The 22,327-nt window shown below is 41.3% G+C and overlaps 1 protein-coding gene across 1 annotated transcript in view; it reads left to right on the top strand.

Annotated features, from left to right (window-relative positions):
* Window positions 1-9,123, top strand: part of ZNF333 (zinc finger protein 333) — a 22,565-nt gene extending 13,442 nt beyond the window's left edge. Inside the window, exons 5-9 of the mRNA XM_023517991.1 lie at window positions 163-250; window positions 4,962-5,053; window positions 5,686-5,812; window positions 6,899-6,975; window positions 7,569-9,123. Of these exons, the coding sequence (XP_023373759.1) occupies window positions 163-250; window positions 4,962-5,053; window positions 5,686-5,812; window positions 6,899-6,975; window positions 7,569-8,579 (1,395 nt within the window). The 3' untranslated portion in view covers window positions 8,580-9,123. The remainder of the gene's footprint in view (window positions 1-162; window positions 251-4,961; window positions 5,054-5,685; window positions 5,813-6,898; window positions 6,976-7,568) is intronic.
* Window positions 9,124-22,327: the final 13,204 nt, after the last annotated feature.

Here is a 22,327-nt window from a genome sequence, read left to right as displayed (position 1 = left end):
GCCTTAGCTGCTTGAGCCACAGGTGCTGAGCATGTATTCCTTCTTTTATCAATATGTTCCCCAAAGCAGTGCCAATCATGCAAATTCAGTTAGGGTGAACAGGTGTGAATGGCTCCCGCTGGGTGTTTTACACTAATCTGTGATCCTTGTTGCTGTGTTCAGGGACAAAAGGCAGCTGGGCAGTTTCAGAGGATGGTAACACTGGTGCCCATGTTGGGCCCCCGGGACCAGTGGATGGATGGGGCTTTTGGTGAGTACATGCCACGTGTAACACGTGGCTCTGCTGTCCTGTGTTCCATCTGAGAACTTGTGTCCCATCCCACACACACTTCCTCTGACTGCCATGGTACTGTAGGAGAAAATTCCTAATGCCATCTCTCATTAATTTTGTATTCAAGAGGAAAGGTACTTTTGGTCTCAGATCTTTCAGAAAGAGGAGAACCCACTCAGCTGCAGCAAAGGCCAGACTTCTATTTGGGCTATATGAAATTTTTGAGTACACAATTATGTTGAATTTGAAAATTACAATTGAATTTGCTATAAATGGACTGGGTTTTAACTAAGCTTTTCAGAGCAACTTCTGAGTAGTGGGGAAAAAGTTAATTCTCAAAGACAGCTAATATTTTAGCTTTAATGGCTTGCTGTTTTTATTCTTTCAGTTTGCCTTCTAGTAAGAATAATAAACTGTTTCTTTAAAATGTGACCCACTCTGGAGTTTGAAATGAGTGTTATAATAGTCACAGGTAGTAGTTTTTAGATTTAGGTTTCATATTGCACTTTGGTGTAGTTTTGGTATATTTTGTGCTGGACTTTTGTTACTTCTTGAAGGGGGTATGACTATTGTCCCTTAGCGAGATGGACATCAGGAAGCCGGTGCAAGGAAAACACTGACTGCTCCTTGTGGAGCTCAAAGTCTGGCTGGATGATCAGATTTTAAAAAGAAGACCGGAGTAAATGGAGGCTTTCATCTTAGGGGATAGGGAGGAATTCTGGGGAAGAATGGATATTTAAGCTTAGACCAGGTTTCTCAACCATAACACTACTAATATTGGGACTTGATTAATCTCTGTGGTGGGGGCTGTCCTGTGTGTGGTGAATGTGCATCCCTACCCTTAATTCTTTAGATGCCAGTAGCACTTTCCCTGTATTAGTTTGCTAATTAGGGATGCCATATCAAAGTACCACAGACTGGGTAGATTAAATAATAGAAATATATTGTCCCACAGTTCTGGAGGCCTGAAACTCAAATCAAGGTGTCAGCAGCCTCTGTCCTTCATTTGTCAAAGGCCATCTTCCTCATGTATTTTCACATCATTTTTCTTCTGTACATATATGTGTCCACATTTCTTCTTCTTATAAGGAGTCCAGTCATACTGAATTAGGGCCCACCTTACTGACCTCATTTTAATTTTGACTTCTCTAAAGGACTCTGTGTCCAAATATGGTTACATTCTAAGACACTTCAAGATATAATTTTTTTTTTGAAACAGAGTATTTCTCTGTTGCCCAGGCTGGAGTGCTGTGGTCTCATCCTACCATACTGTATCCTCAAGCTTCTGGGTTCAAGTGATCTTCTCACTTTAACCTCCCAAGTAGCTGGAACTATAGGTTCTTCCTACTATGCTTGGTTAAGTTTTGCATTTTTTATAGAGATAGCATCTCATGCTTGCTTAGACTGGTCTCAAACTCTTGGCTTCAGGCAGTCCTTCTGCCTCAGCCTGCCAGAGTGCTAGGATTACAGGTTTGAGGCACTGCACTTGGTCATTCAACATATTTTTTTGCAGTATAGTTTAGCTCATAAAACCTTTCCAGTCATGATAAGCAAAAATACTACAGATGCAATGGACTGAATTATGCTCCCCTCCTCCCAAATTCATGTTGAAGCCTTGGACCCTCCAGGGGACTGTATTGGAGACTGGCCCTTTAAGGTGTCTAAGGTTAAATGAGGTCATATGGATGGGTCCCTGAATGATAGAACTGATGTTCTTACAAGAAGAGGAAGAGGCCTGAGACATGTCTACTACATGAGGACACAGCTAGAAGGCAGCTGTTTGCAAGTGAGGAAGGGAGTCTTGTCCAGAACCTAATCATGCTGATGCCCTGGTCTCAGACTTGCAGCTTTCTGAACCATGAGGAAAATAAGTTTCTAATTTACCCAGTCTATGATACTTTGTAATGGCAATCTAACACCAGACATTACCAATTGTCTTTCCTGGGTGACAAGCATTGGCTTAGACCATAACAATTTTGGTTTCATTTAGTATGGCCTGGTGTTGGGCTTTTGGGAGGTTTGGAGAGAGGATTTCAGGCCTAGGAATAATACTGGTAAAATACCTCAGGAAACAGAGAGCCTGCTGTGTCCAGGGTCCACAAAAGGCTATGTGAAGGAAGCAAAGGGAAGTCGAGGGTGGCGTGAGCTGATTGGAGAAGGAGCAGGCTACAGATCATTCAGAGCTTGGGAGCATGGGAAGGGAACAGTGGCCCATATTCTGAGGCCACTGGGAGCCAGTGATGCTTTTAGGTGAGAATTACAGTGATCCAGTGATTTTAACAGAACCTCTAGCACATGAGAGGAGGATGGACCTCAGTGAGGATACCAGTGGTGGATAAAGGCAGTTACAGATAGAAAGGTGACAGTCTGACTTGGGGATGAGTGTGATGTAGGTGTGCTAGGATTCCCTAAGACCACCCCAGGTTCTATGAGGACTCACAAGTCTCAGCATACAGTCATCCTAATGGCTCTGACTTATTACTGGGAAGGGATACAAAGCCAAATCAGCAATGGGAAAGCCTCCTGGGTGAAGTCCAGAGGAAACCAGATATAGGCTTCCATAGTCCTCTCCCCATGGAATCACATAGGGCAGCTCAATTCCTCCATTGCCAAGGTGTGACAACACACATGCAGTGTCATCTACTAGGGAACCTTGAGATGCAGTGCTTATGGCAGTGCTTTTCAACTGGTGTGCTGTGGTACACTAATTTGCTGTGAGAATATCTTAGGTGTACTGCAAAAAATTTTAAAGATCATTAATTAAATTCTTTTCTTTCTTTCTTTTTTAAAATTTGAGACAAAGTGTCACTTTATTGCCCTTGGTAGAGTGCCATGGCATCATAGTGCACGGCAACCCCAAACTCTTGGAGTTAAGTGATTGTCTTGCCTCAACCTCCCAAGTATCTGGGACTACAGGCATCTGCCACAGTGCCCAGCTATTTTTAGAGATGCAAGTCTCACTCTGGCTCAGGCTGGTCTTAAACTTGTGAGCTCAGGCTATCCACCCATCTTGGCTTCCCAGAGTGCTAGGATTACAGGTATAACCTACTGTGCCCAGCCCTAAATTATTTTCTAAAGAAGTTCAAAGTATTTATTAATTTTTATTGTTGTTGCAATGGCCACTGAAGTCTTTGTCATAAAATCTTTCCCCCGTCCAACATCATCAAGAGTTTTCCTCACACTTTCTTCTAATATTTTTATTGTTTTGTGTCTTAGATTTAAGTGTCTTATCCATCTTGAGTCAATTTTTATTTATTTATTTTTATTGTTGGGAATTCATTGAGGGTACAAAGAACCAGGTTGCAATTATCATTAGCTACTTGAGAGTCTGAGGAAGGAGGATTGGTTTAGCCCACGGTTGGGAGGTTGCAGTGAATTTTGATGACTCCAATGCACTCTAACCTAGGAGACAGAGTAAGACACTATCTCAAAACAAAGAAGAAAAGAGAGATCAGATGACAGACACATCAACTGGATTTCCCACTATGGGTGGGATTCACTGGGAATCTCAGTGCAATGTTGGCCCTTGAAGTGGTGGGAATGGAAAGTGAATCAGTTGGGAGGAAATGTTTTAGGGAGTTGACAGCTATGAAGAGATAGGACAGTAGCCAGAGGGAGAAAGGTGTTTTGGCTTGAATGATGTCCCCCAAAAGATATGTTGAAGTCTCAGCCCTGTGAATGTGACCTTATTTGGAAATAGGGTCTTTGTAGATGTAACCAAGGTCAGATAAAGTCATGAAAGTAGGCCTTAATTCCACATGACCATGTGTTTATGAGAAGAGCAAAATGCCACTCCAAGACAGAGACACACAGTGAAAACTTGACATGTTGATGGAGGCTGAGGCTGGAGTGATATGTCTTTAAGCTGAGGGATACCAAGGGTCAGCAGCACCTCCAGAAGCTAGAAGAGGCAAAGAAAGATTCTACCTAGAGTCTCAGAAGGTGTTGCCTTGCTTATACCTTGAGTTTGGACTCCTGATCTCTAGAACTATGAGAGAATAAGTTTATGTGGTTTGAAGCCACAGAGTTTGTGATACTTTGTTATGGTAGCTCCAGGAAACTCACATGTAGGGTCAGGGATTAGATGTGGTCAGACTTAAATACTGAGAAGAAAGGTCCAGTTGGAAGGGAGAGGTGAGGGTGCAGGGGGATAAGGGGTGACCAGGGAGTTCTATGCCTGCCTGTCCTAGGCCAGAGGGCAGATGCCTGCTCCTGAGTGGGGGTGGCATCCATGTGAAGGCAGGTGGGAAGGACATTTTCTTCTTAAGTAGATTCATGGGGTGGAATTGGCTCATCTGTCTCCTGCTTGTGGTGAGTCCCAGGGTCATGTTAGCCATGCAGAGTGGAGACAGAGGAAGGGGCCAGGCAGCTGGGGTGGAAGAGCTGTCCCAAGACTGAGTTGGGGGGAGTGATGGGGGGAGTGGAGAGCTCTGGAGTCTCTCAGTGACATGAGACTTTGGATCTTGGGATATGGATATGGAGGGACGTGTGTGTGTGTGTGTGTGCCTGTTTATGTGAGTTTGTGTGGGCACTTGTCTCTGTGTGTGTGTGTCCCTGTGTGCTAGTGTGTGCAAAAGTGTGTGTGTAACCATGAATGTGTATATGCACACACATGTCACTCACAGGGTGGACAGCCTTTGTGCTCACTGGGCTGGGCACTGACTCTCATGTCCCTTCTCTTTTCCACTAGCTCTGCCTACAGCAGACCATGCTTGGCTCCAGGAGGACAGTACAGAGGAAGAAGACATGGTGGCTCCTGGGATGCCAACTACCTGTTCACAGGTAAGTAAGAAATCCTCTTACTCTAAAATCCTTCTGCTGTGCTTGAAGCCAACCTCACTGCCTTCTCATGACCTACTTCGACTCTCTTAGCCACACAGGGCTGATCTTCAGGCTTCTAGGAGCTGGGCCTTGTGTATTGGGTGGGAAAAACCTTGGCAACAACCCCACTCCCTCATTCAGACCCCTCCCTAGGCTGCTGATGCTGGGAAGGAAAACAAAGCAAGGGTGTGAGCTGTCCTTGTTTAGTAGTCTTCATTGTCTTCCCGGGCAAAGAGTTAAGTCATTTATGAGATAGTTCTCTCCTGCCCCCCATGTGTTCAGGTCTGCTGGACCCTGGAGCTAGAAGGGGTAAGGAGGTGCAAGGACTTTCTGGCTATCTTTCAATAGATAAGTCCTTTAATGAAGTAGAGGTTTTTCAACATTATTTGTAGGCTTTTGCTCCTATTACTTAGAGAGTGCAGAGTAGAGAGAGAAGAGTTTTCTTTCTGAGACCTGCATGAAGGGGAAGATTCTGGAGGAGCTCGAAAGCTCATCTGAAAATCCTCCCTCCCCTAGGCCTGCCAGCCTCCCCTATCCTCTTGAGTATGGGTGGGAGTGGCCTCTGGCTGAGCCAGGATGGGTATGTGTTTTAGGAACCAGTCACCTTTGCAGATGTGGCTGTGGTGTTCACCCCAGAAGAATGGGCATTTTTGGATTCCACTCAGAAAAGCCTATACAGAGATGTGATGCTGGAGAACTACAGGAACCTGGCCTCTGTGGGTAAGGCTGGTATCATTGCTTCATCCACACATTCATGCAGCAGCCATTGGTGAAGTCAAGAGGTAAAAAGACAGATAACTCCTGACCTCATGATACCTGCAGTATTAGGGTAGACTTTGTGTGGATATGAAGATTTGTCTGCTGCTCTCTGTCTTTCCATGGTTAAAAGCATCCAGGCTTCTCAAATATATTCCTGGCCCTGGGTTTTTGAGACAAGAAAGCCCTAACACCCTCTGGGACCCAGAAGGAAAATGGTATTTAGTTCCTTGGTGAAAGAGCTTTGATGTGTCTTTCAGAACTTAGGTACTTTCATTTTGTTACTCCTATCTTGAGAGACCCTAAAGACTTTAGAATATCTGCCCCAGTGTCATGGTGGATGAAGCCCACCCACACTGTATCTATCCCCACAAGCAAGTGAACAGCTCTACAAACCCTGTACATTGTCCCATTTGGAGCAAAGAGATGAGCTGTGGACCAAGGAGAGAGGAGTTATCTCAGACACCTGTCCAGGTAAGTGCCAGATGGCTCAGGTGAACACCAGCTCTGGCAAATGAGAGGAAAGTTAGATTGGGAAATTATCAATTAGGGGAACATTTTCAGTGCCCATGACTCAGAGGGCTATTTGGTAGAGCTCCCATCTAGAGAGCTCCTTAGTCAATTCCATCTTCTTTCCTCTTTCCCTTTCCTTTTAATTTCTTATATTTTACTCTGATTTCACAGAAATATTTGCCCTACCTCCTCATTATCTTTAACATTTCTGTATGTGTATTTTATCCACTTCCTTTCCACTATACATTCTTGCAAATATTTTTCCTTCAAGTTACTCAATTTTCATAGAATCCTTTTTGAGTAAATTTCCTGCTGTTTTCATCCTTTGTTCCTGTAATTACATAACTCTTCACATAGCCACATGCCTTAAAATTTCCTTCATTTTTTGATAATTCCTGCACTTTGAAATTTCTTCCCATGTTTAGGATCAGCATTTGAAAAGAAATAATCCACATGTGCTTGCTTACATTTTTGTTCACCTTGATTTCACAGTTTCTTTCTCTATGTCCTTAATATTTTCCTCCTAATTCATTCCAGACCCACAACTTCAACTCACAGAGTCAATTTCTAGTGAAGATATTTTTGTGGAGATTCCATCTTTTGGCATGAAAATGGTAAGATTCACCAGGGACAATTCTTTTATGGGTAGAAACCATCTGTGGGTGCTGTAGGTTAGAAAAGCAGCATAATGGCTGAGAGAGATTTGAGACAAGTGTTTCCCACCCAGGAGAAAGCAATTTCTTGGGAGAGAGTCTGTGAATGTCATAAATTAGCAGAAAACTAAATGTAGATCAAGTCTGTGTTTTCATAGAGCGCTCACAAGTAACCATTTTCACAAGAGTGACACAGATACAGAGTATTTAAAACTTAATTTAGCCTTAAGCAATTTAGAAAAACTCTGCTTCTAAAAAGTCCTATGAAAAGATGGCTCTAACTGTCAGATCAGAGCATCCACCCTGATCTGTTTGAGGGAACTATGGTCGAATGGTACAAACTCACTAAAATGATAAAAGTGGTAGATATAAAAATGAATGTCTCTAATATTCATTTCACGTGGGGAAGAATATCTGTGTATGCAATAAAGTCTTTGGTCTTCACATTTTCCTTAATGAGGTTGATGGGTGCAACCTCAGCCTGGATAAAACTCTATAAATATAATGAATATGAGAAATGTTTTAACAGCATTGCACTACTTTTCCCGTACCAGAGACTTCATGCTGGAGAGTCGCCCTATGGATGTCAAGAGAGTGGAAATTCCTTCTTCCAGAGAGCTCACCAAATTGTGCCAGAGAAAATCCATAGTGGGGATAAAATCTATGCATGTAACAAATGTGAAAAGTCGTTTAGATACAGCTCTGACCTCATCAGGCATGAGAAGACTCATACTACAGAGAAGTGTTTTGAATGTCAGGAATGTGGACAAGCCTTCAAGTATTCCTCAAATCTGCGGCGACACTTGAGAACTCATACTGGAGAGAAGCCCTTTGAATGCAGCCAGTGTGGGAAAACCTTCACAAGGAACTTTAACTTGATTTTGCACCAGAGGAACCACACAGGAGAGAGGCCCTATGAGTGCAAAGATTGTGGGAAGGCATTTAATCAGCCCTCGTCCCTTAGGAGCCATGTGAGAACTCACACAGGAGAGAAGCCCTTTGAATGTGGCCAGTGTGGGAAAGCCTTCAGAGAACACTCATCGCTGAAGACCCATCTGCGTACCCACACCAGAGAGAAACCATATGAATGTAACCATTGTGGCAAGCCTTTCCGGACAAGTACTCACCTGAATGTGCACAAGAGGATACACACAGGGGAGAAATTGTATGAGTGTGGGACTTGTGGTCAGGTCTTGAGTCGTCTCTCGACCCTAAAGAGTCACATGCGAACTCACACTGGAGAGAAGCCATATGTATGCCAGGAATGTGGGCGAGCCTTTGGCGAGCCCTCCTCTCTGAGGAAGCACGTGAGGACTCACAGTGGCCAGAAGCCCTACACATGCCAGGAATGTGGGCGAGCGTTTGGTCAGTCTTCACACCTCCTTGTGCATGTGAGAACACATACTGTGGGGAGACCTTATCAATGTAATCAGTGTGAAAAAGCCTTCAGACACAGCTCGTCACTCACTGTGCATAAAAGGACCCACATAGGGAGAGAAAACATTAGGAATGGCAGACTGCCTTTATCCATATCTCATTCCTATGGTGGGCCCCTTGATAACTAACTTGCAATTTGTAGAAGTATAAACATTTGGGGCTATTACTATTCCATAATACTTTAGCAGCATCCCATGTTTTGATGTATAATGTTTTCATTTTGGTTTAATCCTAATATTGTCTTAACTTCCATTATCATTTATTCTTTGACCCAAGCATTATGTGGAATTAAATTTTTCAATACAGTAAGTGGATATATTTTTCAGAGATGTATAATGACTTACAGTGAAATGCATACATTTTAAGTATACCATTGGATGAGTTTGACAGATGTATACTTATATGCAACGAACACCTCATTCCAGATGTAGAATGTTTCTGTCATTCTGGAAGGGTCCTGCAAGTTATATGGCTGTTTTTTAGTTGCATTTCTGTTTTTGGTTTCTACATGGTGAGTTGATTATATGCCTTTGTGTTATTATATCTTAGGTATTTGTTGAGATTTACTGTTAGGTCTGGTGTGGCTTATCCTGATAGTTGGAGATCTACATTGCTCTTTCTCCCTTAGAAACGAAACCTGGGTTTTTTGTTCAGGTTGGTGTTATGGACTGTTAAAAAAATCTCTATCTCCCAGCCCATCTAGTAAGCAAGGGCAGGAGGCCATGTCCTGCAGTCCTGCTGGCAATCATTAGTAGGGGAAGACACTGGATGTGCCTCCAGGGAAAGATTTTGCACAGAAATGGTTTCATTTAGCCAGATCTCTTCTTGCCTTGTGGACAAGCATACATGATGTCCAGAGCCAGAGGAGCTGTCCTGTGACTATGAGGGTAAAAGCCACGGGCTAAGGAGAGTGTGGCCAGAAATCACAACCATCCTGTTTCCCTAATCTAAAAGATAGTTAGAATGTATCTGCAGAGTTGCTGTCTTTGTGTATCCACATGAGCCCTAGACTATTTCTGGATATTCCATTACATGAAAAAAAAAGTACTCTTCTGACTTTTACTAGACATTGTTTTATATATTTTTTCAGGGGTGTGTGTTTATTTCAGTCGAGTACAATCCCTGATGCATTTAACATATGGCAATTTTTAATAAATGCCCCATGGGTGGTTGAAATAAGTGTATGGCATTCTACATATGTCTTCCAGGTCAAGCATATTGTTTGTGTTTAGAAACTATCTACGCATTTATAAAGATAGATCTCTGACCTATCTTTTATTGAGACATTAAACTTTCCCATCATGACTATGGATTGTCAAATGAGATTTTGACATTTGATAAATTTCCAGCTAATTGTTACTTTTCTTGTTATAAAGTGACCATATTTTCCCTAATGATGAACATTCAACTATTCATGATAATGATAGCAAATACCTATGTAGAGCTTACTGTTAACAGATAGTGACCACTGCCTGAAGCTTTGCATCTTTTAATTTAGTCCTCACAGTGGCACTTGGCTATAGGTACTGTTATTATCCCTGATTCACAGACAAGGAAGCTGAAGCACACAAGTTAAGGTGAGTTACTCAAGGTCACTAACTCTATTCCACAGTTCCAGACATGGGGGACTGCTCTCCATTTTTACTTGTTGTCATAGGGTTCTTGTGTTTTTTAAAGTTCTTTTAGTTGAAGTATAACTTATACAGAAGTTCATAAATCTCAGGGTACACCTTGATGTATTTTATTATGTACAGTATATGTCTATACCCACCACCCCCCCCTTCAAAATATAAAATATTTTATCATGCCAGAAGTTCCCTTTGGGTCTACCCCATCCCTAGAGTCCCCAGAGGTTATTGCTATTCTAACTCCTATCACCATAGATTTATTTTTCCTGTTCATGGAAAAGAGCCATATGCAGCCCCCTGGTGTTTGTTTTTTCACTTATTAAAGTATCTTTGAGATTTATCTATGTTACATTATCAATAGTTCATTCTTTTTCATTGTCATGTAATATTCCATTGCCTGACTGTACTGCAATTGAAATATTCCATTCTTCTTTTGATGGACATTTGAGTTCTGTCCTCCAGTTTCATTTATGTTGTTGCAAATGACAGGATTTCTATTTTTTATGGCTGAATAATTGTTGTGTATATATGCCATGTTTTCTTTATCCATTCATCCATTGATGGACACTTAGGTTAATTCTGTATCTTGGCTGTTGTGAATAATGCTGTAGGTTTTGCTGTTATGACTAAAGCTTCTGTAAATGTCCTTGCATAAGTTTTTACTTAGGACATAATCTATTCCTTTCTCTTGAGTATATACATAGGAGTGGAATTGCTGGACCTTTGGGGAGGCATATCTTTAGCTTTAGTAGATATTACCAAACAGTTTTCCAATGTGGTTGAAACAATTTGTATATCAGTCATCAATGAATGAAAGTTTCATTTACTTCACATCTTTAGCAATGCATAGTCCTGTCAGTCAACTTAATTTTAGCTATATTAGTGTGTAGGTCATGGTTTCTCCAGTTTTAATTTGCACATTCTTGTTGAGTAATGGTGTGGTGGTAGATAGCTGCCACAGTGGTTTCTCCATCCTTCTGTCCTTCCATCCATCTCTTTTCCATGTGACCTTGTAGCTCCTCTCAAGAGGTGGAGTTTATTCCTCCACCCCTTAAATATGATCTTGATTGGGTGACTTTCTTTAGCCAGTGTAACATTAATGAATATGACAAGAGTAGAGGCTACAAAACACATACTGGGTTTTGTCATCTTTTAGCTGTGGTTAGACTCTTGAGAGCAAGGTGTGAGGATGCCTGGACCAGCCTCCTCTAGGATGAGAGACCACAGGTAGAGAGGAGCCCATTGGCAGCTGGTACCAAGTGCCAAATGTGCAAGTGAGGTCCTCTTCGGTTATCCAGCTCCTGGCATGGAACCAGATGCCTGAAGCTGCATGACTGACACTATCAGAACTACCCAGCTGAGTTCAGCTCAAATTGCTGACTCAGAATTATAAGCACATAAAGTAGCTGTCAGGCAGCAATAAATAACTGCAACAGAACTTAGCAGCAATAATGGGATACTGCTGTGGAAATCTTTTAAAAATTTACTTTCCCTATTTTAAAATTATTTAAATATAAATTAATTGTTTATATTTAACACATATATTTTGTGAAGCATGTATGTACCATGGAATAATTGAATCAGGTTTAAGAATTAACATACACATTGCCTCACATACCTATCATTTTTTGTGGTAAGAGCAGTTAAAACTTACTGTCATCAGTCTTCAAGTATACACCACATTATTGTTAGCTATCATTATGATGTACAATAGATACTTGAGCTTGTTCCACCTGTCTAACTAGAATTACTAGAGGTTGCCCTTTGACCAACATCTCCCCATCCCACCACTTACCCCCTGGTAACCACCATTCTACTTTCTGCCTTTACGAATCCAATTTTTTAGATTCTACATATAAGGGAGATCATTTGTTTTTCTTTCCCTGCCTCAGCATAACATCCTTCAGGTTCATCTGTGTCATTGCAAGTGACAGAATTTCCTTTTTTTCTTATGACTGAATAGTATTTCATTGTGTAGATATATCATACCTCTTTTATCCAGTCACCTGTTGATGGCTACTTGGGTCGAATGCATCTCTTGACTATTGTGAATAGTGCTGCCATGAACAGGGGAGTGCAGGTATTTGACATGCTGGTTTCATTTCCTTTGAGTATATACCCAGCAGTGGGATTGCTGAATCATATGGTAGTTCTATCTTTAGTTTTCTTTCTTTGAGGAAAAAAATCACCTCATCCCTGTCAGAATGCCTGTCGAAAAGATGAAAGATGGCAAGTGTTGGCAAGGAAAAAGGGGAAGCTTTTCATACTGATAATGAGAATGTAAATTCACTCAGCTATTATGGAAAATGGTATGGGAGTTCCACAAAATCTTAAAATGTGGGATTGATTTTGAAATTAAGCAGCAAGAAAGGAGTAAGGAAACTGCTACTAGAGTTTAGAAATAGGCTATCAGGTTGTATGGTGGGGAAGTCATTGGCAAAATGCTGTGTATAGTAACTTGGAAGAGAGACTGTGTACTTGATGAACTTGAGGAGGGAAGATTTCTCCCCAGTTTTGCCTCCAGTCTTCCTTATGAGCACCCGGTGGTGTCCAAGGAAAAGACCCAGTGAGTAGGTGAGAACTCCCCTTGCATTCGAGGCTCCTCAGGTTCTCTCCCCTGCACACCAGCCCACATGTGGCTTTTAGCAGTTTGTCAAAAATTTCAGCAGGAATCTTACCCTCTTTTCTGGGAGCCCTATCTGTGTCCCACACTACAGGTGAGCAGTGTTCCTTTCCATCTTTTCTCCCCTAGATTCCAGACTAGTGGGTTGTGTGCAACCCCAGCTCACTGATGGGTTCAAGAGAGCTTATGTTTTTGTCAGTTACTGAACTTTTTCTTGTTGCGTGGTGGCAGCAACATCTACCATGTTTCTATATCCAAGAGGGAAATCAGAAATGGGGGTCTTCCTAAATCAAACTGCTTTTTGAATTGCTTATTGGACTTTATTTCCTCTTTTTTATAAGTTCTCTGAGATCAGAGAGCACTCAAAGTTGTTCAATATGACTTTCTTTAAGCCTAGCACTGTGCTGGGAAGAAAATAAGCTTTGAACATACTTGTTAAGTATATATGAATTCATATCAGGGCAAGTGTTACCAGGTGGAGCATGCATGGTCTCTGAGTCCACTGGGCTGTTGCTGTGTGTGGACTTCTTTCTCATATGTGGGCTTGAAGCTATGACCTCTGAAATTCACCACTGCTTAGCAGTCCTTATGTAGAGTAAAGAGCAGTCCCTGTGGTCATTTGTTTTACAGAAACCATAAGAAACTGACACAACTTGTAAACTGGATCTGAATGTAGGATGAAGCTTGCCTGGATTTGAATCTTATTACATCACTGTCTAGCTATGTATCCTTGGGCATGTTACTGAGCTTTTCTGTGCCTCAGTTTCCTCATCCATAATAGGAGGGTTATAACATTATTTCCCACATGGGGCTCTTAGACAGCCTGAATCAAATGAGTAACCAGCATGTAGCATATGCTCAGTGTTTATTGTTATTATCATAAAGAATACACTAAGTGAGGTGTTAGAATGATTTGAAATCAAGCTTACTTTCAATTATGAGTGGAATTAGTCGTGACTGAATTTGAATCCAATAATGTATCCCAAAACTTCTTTTTGAGATTGAAATTCCGAGCTTCTCAGACAATTTTTTTTTCTTTTCTAATTATGCCCTTTCCTGTAACATGACACCCAGAGCAGGAAATAAATGAGCTCTGATGTCCTATATAACATTTGATTTTATATATTGGTTTACATCATAGACTTTTTTGGATTTCAAGTGAGATCATGTAGTATTTGTATTTCTGTGCCTGGCTTATTTCACTTAATAGAATGTCCTCCAGGTTCATCCATTTGCATGTGACAAAATTTTCTTGTTTTTTTTTTTTTTTTGAGACAGAGTCTCACTATGTTGTCCTCAGTAGAGTGTGATGGCATCACAGCTTACAGCAACCTCAAACTCTTGGGCTTAAATGATTCTCTTGCCTCAGCCTCCCAAGTAGCTGGGACTACAGGCCCCTGCTGCAAACCCTGGCTGTTTTTTGGTTGTAGTTGTCATTGTTGTTTGGCAGGCCTGGGTTGGGTTTGAACCCACCAACTCTGGTGTATGTGGCTAGTGCCCTAGCCACTGAGCTACAAGCACTGAGTCAAAATTTCCTTCTTTTTAAAGGCTAAATAATATTCCTCTGTGTATATATATCACATTTTCTTTATTCATTTATCCAAAAAACACGTATTTATTATATGACTTTGTCTATGTCAGGAATCTGGGGTGGTATAATTACGGCCTCTGCTTTTTATTGCTCACAAGGCTGAAATCAAGTTATCTACTAGGCTAGGATCTCATCTTAAGTCTTGAGTAGGGAAGGATTCACTTCCAAGCACATTCACAAAGGTTATTGGCAAGCTTCAATTCCTTGCTGGGTATTTGTTGGAGGTGTCCTTCAGTTTTGACTGTAGTATAGTATAAGGATAACTTTTTTTTTTTTTTTTTTTTTTGCAGTTTTTGGCTGGGGCTGGATTTGAACCTGCCATCTCTGGAATATGGGGCCAGCACCCTACTCCTTTGAGCCATAGGTGCTGCCCTATAAGGATAACTTTTATCTACACTGAGAAACCAAAAATTTGTGTCACTCACTTTATTGTGACATTTGCTTTATTGTGGTGGTCTGGAATTGAATGCATAATATCTCTAAGGTATATCTGTCTGTGTTTATCAAATCTTTGATGAATGGATGAATAAATTGGTGTAAAGAGCTTTCCTGAATACAGAAGTCAGCAGACTATAAGAAATAGGTTAAGTCTGGCTCAACACCTGCTTTTGTACAGCCTACTTACTTTATTGATTGATTGATTGAGACAGAGTCTCACTCTGTTGCCTGGGCTAGAGTACAGTGGCATTGTCGTAGCTCACTTCAGCCTCAAACTCCTGGGCTCAAGTAATTCTCCAGCCTCAACCTCCTGAGTAGGTGGGACTACAGCCACCCACCACCATGCCCAGCTATTTTTTCTATTTTTTATGGAGATGGAGTCTTGCTCTTATTCAGATTGGTTGGTCCCAAATGCCTGGCCTCAAGTGATCCTCCTGCCTTGGCCTTCCAAGGTGCTAAGATTCAGGTTTGAGCCACTGCACCCAGCCAGTTTTTACATTTTTAATTTTCTTGGAAGATCTATCCAACACTGACAAAGGGGTGTTAAAATCTCTGACTATTATAGTGTAGGAAGATGTCAAATTGTTCATGTCTGTTAGGGTTTCCTTATAAATTGAGGGAGCATTCCGTTAGGGCACATAAATGTTAATAATTGAAATCTCTTCATGTTGAGTGTTTCCCTTGACAAATATGAAGTGACCATCCTTATCTTTCCTTACTTTTGTTGATTTAAAGCCTATAGTATATGAAAATAAAATTGCAACTCCTGATTTTTTCTGATTTCCATTTGCCTGAATTATAGATGTCCATCCCTTAGTCTATTTTTATTCTTTAAGGTAAGATGAGATTCTTATATGAAACAGATACTTGGCATGAGTTTTTGTATCCAGTCAGCCAACTTGTGCCTCTTTAGAGGACAATTTAAGCTATTTAGAGTATTGATAAGCAGGGTAGTGTTTTGGTTGTCATGTTTTTCGACTGTCCAGTGTTTATTTTTAATCCTTTTACCATTGTGTATATTAGGTTTTGTTCAAGGCTTTCTGGCTGAGTTTACTTTGATAGTAGACCATTAAGCTGATCATTATGGAGGATGGGTCTGAGAATATCCTGGAAAGCTGGTTTAGTTATGGCAAATTTCTTCAACACTCCATCACAAATGAAACTCAATTTAGCTGGATACAGGATACTGGGCTGAAAGTTGTTTTCTTTTAGGAGATTGAAGGTCAGTGACCATCCTTTTCTGGCTTGAAAAGTTTCAGCTGAGAGATCTGCAGTCATTCTAATATTCTTCCCCTTGTAGGTTATACTAAGGTGACCAGATTTTAACAATGGTAAAGCAGGACACCATTGACCGGGGGTGGGGAGGTTCCTTAATTAAAATTTTGGTCTATATGGAGCAACAAAAATTTTCATAGAACACGAAAATAGTATTGTAATATATATATTTTAAATTTCAACATAAGTACAATTTACAAATATAATACATTAAAAAAAATTATGTATAGGGTGGTGCCTGTGGCTCAAAGGAGTAGGGCGCCAGCCCCATATGCCGAAGGTGGCAAGTTCAAACCCAGCCTTGGCCAAAAAAAAAAAAAAATTATGTATAGTATTATTTTATTCTTTGGCATATTTCTCATTTGAGTGAATTTTGTTTAGTAGATTGCTGTCATTGTTTAAAAGGTCATGAAGTTTTTCACAAGAATTTTTTAAATTATATTTTACACATAAAATGGCTTTCAAAGTCTGAACACTTAATTGTTATTTTTCTGATGTCCACACTTATTTACTGTAGAAAAAATGCGTTCAGTTGCAGCATTAGTTCCTGGTAAGGACAGCGCATATCCCACAGTTTTTAGTGCATTATTGTATGGAACATGGTTTGTTTCAAAATGACAAAATATTTCTAACCATTTGTTCTCTATTGTGATTTTTGCTGATGCCCAAGAGTTCACCTTTTCCTTATCAATATTTTTTTAAGTAATGATACCTTGTAAGTTGTAAGTGTCACTTTTGAGGCCGGCGCTAGACTTTTCGCTGCCACTATAAAATATAAATGATACGAGTACTGTCTGCTAAATTCATGAAATAAATAAATAAATTACTTACTAAATTATCTGAATAGCTTATTTGTTGACATCACTTGTTTAACTAGCATTAGCATGCAGTACGATGTGTATTGTCTGAGAGACAGTTACAAAATGTTTTCATGGTTGCCAATGCCAAAAAACGCCATTGTTCATTAAGTCCAAACAATGGTGGTCAAATTCTAACAACTGATCAACAATGCAAACTTTGATAAGCAGTTCTCAACAATTATTTGTTATTATTAAAGTTTAACATTATAAAATTAACAAAAATAATATAAAACTCATATCCTGGTGAAATTACCACATGGCAGTGTTGGGACCAGAATTGCCACTGAGAGAACACCACACACATGTAAAGACAAAAAGTGCTTTTATTTGCAAGCATATGCCTGGGCCACTCTTCCCTTCAGCATGGCTGGAGGAAAGGTGACCCCCTAGTGAATTGAGCTGAGGTTTTTAAAGCACATAGAGGAATTTCATTGGGTGTTTTGTTGGGCCAGGCTGCAACAGACTGAGCTGTTTATGGTTAGGGACCCTCTAGAGATGAGGGACCCTCTACTTGTTTGTTCCAGACAGTTTGGCTCCTTCTGAGCTAATTGTCCTTGCCTAGAAGCAAGGGAGGGAGCCATTCTCCTTCTGATACCCACTCCACCTGGGTGACCTTGCCCAAGAGGGGAGTAGGGAGTTTACATTAGCCTTTTCATTTCCAAATGAAGTTACATTAACCTCTTCATTCCCAAATGGAGTTACATTAACTTTTTCAGCAACTTTCCATTCTCCCGTTGTTCCCTAGCTTGTTGTGCATTCTTTCCAAAAACTGGGACTTTTTAAAAATGCCATGGGACATAGGACAAATTGTTAAAAATTGGGACTGTCCCACCAAAAGTGAGACATCTGGTCACCTTAGGTTATACTTTTCTTATGGCTGGCTGCTTGCAGAATTTTCTCCTTTGTCTTAACTTTGGCAATGTTAAGACAGTGTGTCTAGGAGATACTTTATTTGGATTGAGTAGTGCTGGGGTTCTGAAACTGTCTACTGTCTGAGTTTCTGTATCTCTTGCCAAGCTTGGGAAATTCTCCTCCATTATCTCTTAGAGTAGAGCATCTGTACCTTTAGGACTACCCTCTGCTCTTTTAGGAATTCCTATAAGGCTAATGTTTGCTCTTTTGGAGTGGTCCCACTACTCTCTCAGGGAGTGATCTGTTTTTGCTCTCCGTTTCTTTGCCTCTTTGAGCGTTTCGGAGTAGCTTTCAAAAGCTTTGTCTTCAACTTCAGAGATCCTTTCTTCTGCCTGCTCCACTCTATTATTGAGGGATTCTACTGTATTATGAAGCTTCTCAAATAATTTTCTCATTTCTTTGAGGTCTGCTATTTCTTTTCTTATTATGTCCAAATACTTGGAGATTTTGTCTTTGAATTCATTGATTTCTTGAGACAACATTTGAACTACTCCTTGAATTTCTAATTCCAACTTTACTTCCATTCTGTTAATCTTATTTGCCATCCATATTCTGAATTCTATTTCTGACATTTCAGCCATTTGTTTATGAATGGCATCTTCTTTTATATCTCCTTTGTTGTACCTTGGGGGAGTTGATCTACTCTGATTATTCATGTGGCCAGAATTTTTCCACTGGTTCCATCCCATGATTATTTTTCATAGTTTGGCTGGTGAAGCTGGTAGGGTAAAGTTGGACTGAGGGCTCCATGAGTTGTAGTTAACCAGCCCTTTACCAAATAGCTGGGACTGGTGACTGTGGCTTTTCCCCTACAGCTTTACAAAGATTCTTTTCAGTCTTATAGCCAGAGACTCTGAGGACCTGATTGGTGTGATGGGACTAGATGACTCTGTTTTGTATTCAGCCAGCCTCTATCCAATCCCAGTGAATCAGTGACTTCGAGCTGAAATCTCAGCTGGAGAAAGATACAAGCAAGTAAGACACCCTACCCACCAGGAGCGACAACTGGAAGAGGAGAATCAATCCCTCCCACTACAACACAACCAGAGTTCAACCTTATAGGGTCTCCAAGTGGCTGCCCCAGGTCAAGAGTTCCAAACCAACTGTCTCAGGCAGTGCAATCTCTGTTCAAGTGGAAGAATTCAAAAGGACTCCAGCAACTAGATAGCAGGGGTCCACTGACAGCTCAACTGTGACTCCCTCTGGTGCTCAGTGGAGTCAGGAAGGCCCATCTAGCAAAACAGTTAGTCCAGAGGGGTTGGTGTCTTCTTCCCCACCTTACACCTCAGACATGCTCCGCCATTGGTAACCCCACAGGGCTATGGCCCAGAGTCAAAGGGGAGTCATTACCTCCTCGGCTGGGCCACCACGCTCTGCTACCAGCATACAGGAGAAGCTCAAGCCTGACTCCTTCTGGTGCTCATTGGGAACTGGGGAGTATTCTATCTGAGTATATTCTTACCTGGAGGTTATCATCAAAGTATGTGCTTCTCTCTCAGAGTCTGTGTCTCTGCCCCAGCTGCACTCCTTATCTGTGGGAAGAGGTCTGGCTCCCTCCAGAAGTCCACAGAATTGGGGAGGTATCTCTCCCAAGTTTGATCCCAGTGGGAGCGCACCACTCCTGCTGTCACCTCTGGGTCCCTGTGCTGCTGCTACCATCGTGCCTCCACCCATATTGCTGCCACTGTCCCACTGCTGCTGTGCACTTTCATGATACTGGGCCAGTCCCTCTCCCTCTGCTTCTCCCCACTTCTACTAGAGTCACAGTTTCAGCACAGCTACACTGTGGCCCATGTGATGTCCAGCTCCAGCAGGGAACTGCCAGACACTCTGGGCTTTGCTAGGGGCAGGCTTCCAGACCACCAGATGAGGGGGAAAGGCCAGACTGGGAGTTCAGAATGGCAGGGAAAATATTTGTTCAACTTTTATGCTGGGCAAGAGAATGCCCAAGATCACAGCAGGATCTCTCTAGAGAAGGAGTCCAAGCTTTCAGCGGCTCTCTCTCGTAGAGTGAATAAGAGGTCTTCTGTTCACTGCTTGTTTGTAAGCAACACACAGAGAGCTACTCTCTTGGGGGAAGGGACAGCCTCTCATCCTCTTTAGGATGGGTTTTGTATCTGAAATTTGCTTGCTTGGAGTCACAGCTTGCCTCAGCAGGGATGACGTGCATGTATCAATCTTCTCAGTTCCTAACCTTCAGCTTTATTTGGTTCATTCTGACTATTGTCTTTCCCTCTGGACAGGAGCTTCTATTGAAAGCTGCTCCGGTCAGCCATCTTACCTCCTCCCCCCAAGTTTTTACATTTTTAAATGTGTAAAAACAGATCAAAAGAGAAATGATATTTTGTGTCACATGAGTAATATTTAAAATTCAAATTTAATATAAATAAGTAAAGTTTTATTAAAACAGCCATGCGCATTTATTCATTATTGTCTATAGCTGTTTGCATGCCACAATGATAGAATTGAATTGGTGCTATAAATATCTGGCCCACAAAGCCTAAAAGATACATTGTTAGGCTCTTTAAGAAAACATTTGCTGACCGTTGTCCTAGGAAGACTCAATGGAGATATGGGGTTTGAATCTGCAGAAACCCAGATGTCTGAAGTCTCTAAGGAATGTCTGTTTCTTGAAGCAGGTGACTCTATTATCCCCTGTCTTCACCTCAACAGTCTCTGTCATGATCAGAGAGTGCACAGTCCTAAGCAGCCATTATGTACTTAATAAAAAGCAGATGTTTTGTCATCTCTTGGACCTGTCTCAGGGATTAGAGTTGAGACTTGGGAGTGACCAGAGTGTCCTGACCTGCTAATGCAGCTTCAGGCCAAAGGGACCCCGTCTGTGCTATCTATAGAGAAGGGGAAGTGGGCTGAAAGTTGAAGTACCAAGATGTCAACAAACTTGAGGTGGTAATCAATGTTCACTGAAGCTCCCAAATCAATGCAGAGTGCTGAAAAATATGCATTGCACTGGCAGATATTCTCAGCTAAGCTCAATGTAGCCCTGTTGTGTGCTGCTTCAGTTCTCATTCAGAGCTGTCCAGAGGATGGAGATAGGAGGGAGCATGTAGAGTAGTGCAGAAAGCTTCCCTTTGGGAGCAACCTGGGGGGAGGGGTGATTGAATATCAACTCTGGCTTCTGAATGCACAAGTCAGCAGACTATGGGCAGTGGGTTAAGGTGGCCTCAGGCAAGTCACTTAACACTTCAGAACTTTTTCTCACTTGTAATGAAAATCTGTCAGGATGAGCTGCTTTTAGGACATAAAATGATAATCTATGTGAGAGATGTATGTATGTACATGTTTCCCATTTGAGCAATGGTTAAGGATTTGCTAACTCAGTGACTTTATATATCTAGCAATTCCTCTCCTGGGCAGCTACCTAAAGAAGAGAAATCATTATAGAAAAAGGACATCAGCACTCTTGTGTTTAGCACAGCACTGTTCTCAATAGTAAAGATAGGGAATTACCCAAAGCATCCATTAGTGGATGATTAGAGAAAGAATATGTGGTTTATATGCATAATGGAGTACTATGCAGCCATAGAAGGGAATGAAATTATGTCTTTGGCAGCAACATTGATGGAACTGGAGGCCATTATCTTAAGTGAAACAAGTCAGACACAGACAAATTATGATCTCAGTTGTAACTGAGAGCTAAACAATTTGTACATGAATGTAGAGTGAAGAATGACAGACAATAGAAATTTGGTAGGAGGGTGTGGGGGGTGGATGATGAGAAATTACTTGACAGGTGCAATGTACGTTATTTGGCTGACATCACCATGAAATCTATGCATAGAAAATTATGCTTGTATCATACATTTTAAAATAAAAAAAGAGTTTTTAAAATTTTAAAACATTTTTTAAGTATTATGGGCACACAATAGTTGTGAGGCCCATGTGGTATTTTATTTATTTATTCAGTTATTTTTGTCATTTTTGGCTGGGGCTGGGTTTGAAACTGCCACTTCTGGCACATGGGGCCATTGCCCTACCCTTTTGAGCCACAGGCGCCACCTCCCATGTGATATTTTGAACAGGTATACAATATGTAATAAATCAGGGCAATAAGGGTATTCATCACCTCAAGTATTTATCATTTTTTTGTTTAGGAACAATCCTAACTCCTTTAGTTATTTCAAAGTGTGCAAGAACATAATGACTATAATTGCTCTGTTGTGCTATTAATTATTAGATCCTGTTTATTCTATTGAACTATATTTTTGTACCCATTAATCATTCCTATTTTATTCTCCCTCCCCAGTACCCTTCCCAGCCACTGGTAACCATCAAAAAAATACAGTTCTGGCTTGGTGCTGTGGCTCATGCCTGTAATCTGAGCACTCTGGGAGTCTGAGGTAGGAGGATTGCTTGAGGCCAGCAGTTCGAGAGCGGCCTGAACAAGGGCAAGACCCCGTCTCTACAAAAATATAGAAAAATTAGCCAGGAGTTGTGGCAGGCACCTGTAGTCCCAGCTACTCAGGAGGCTGAGGCAAGAGAATTGCCTAAGCCCAAGAGTTGGAGGTTTCTGTGAGCTGTGACTCTG

Source organism: Otolemur garnettii, unplaced genomic scaffold, assembly GCF_000181295.1.
Source record: "Otolemur garnettii isolate 467f Iridium unplaced genomic scaffold, OtoGar3 scaffold00127, whole genome shotgun sequence".
In the NCBI taxonomy this organism is placed as follows: Eukaryota; Metazoa; Chordata; class Mammalia; order Primates; family Galagidae; genus Otolemur; species Otolemur garnettii.
This window is presented reverse-complemented; position numbering and strand designations above follow the sequence as displayed.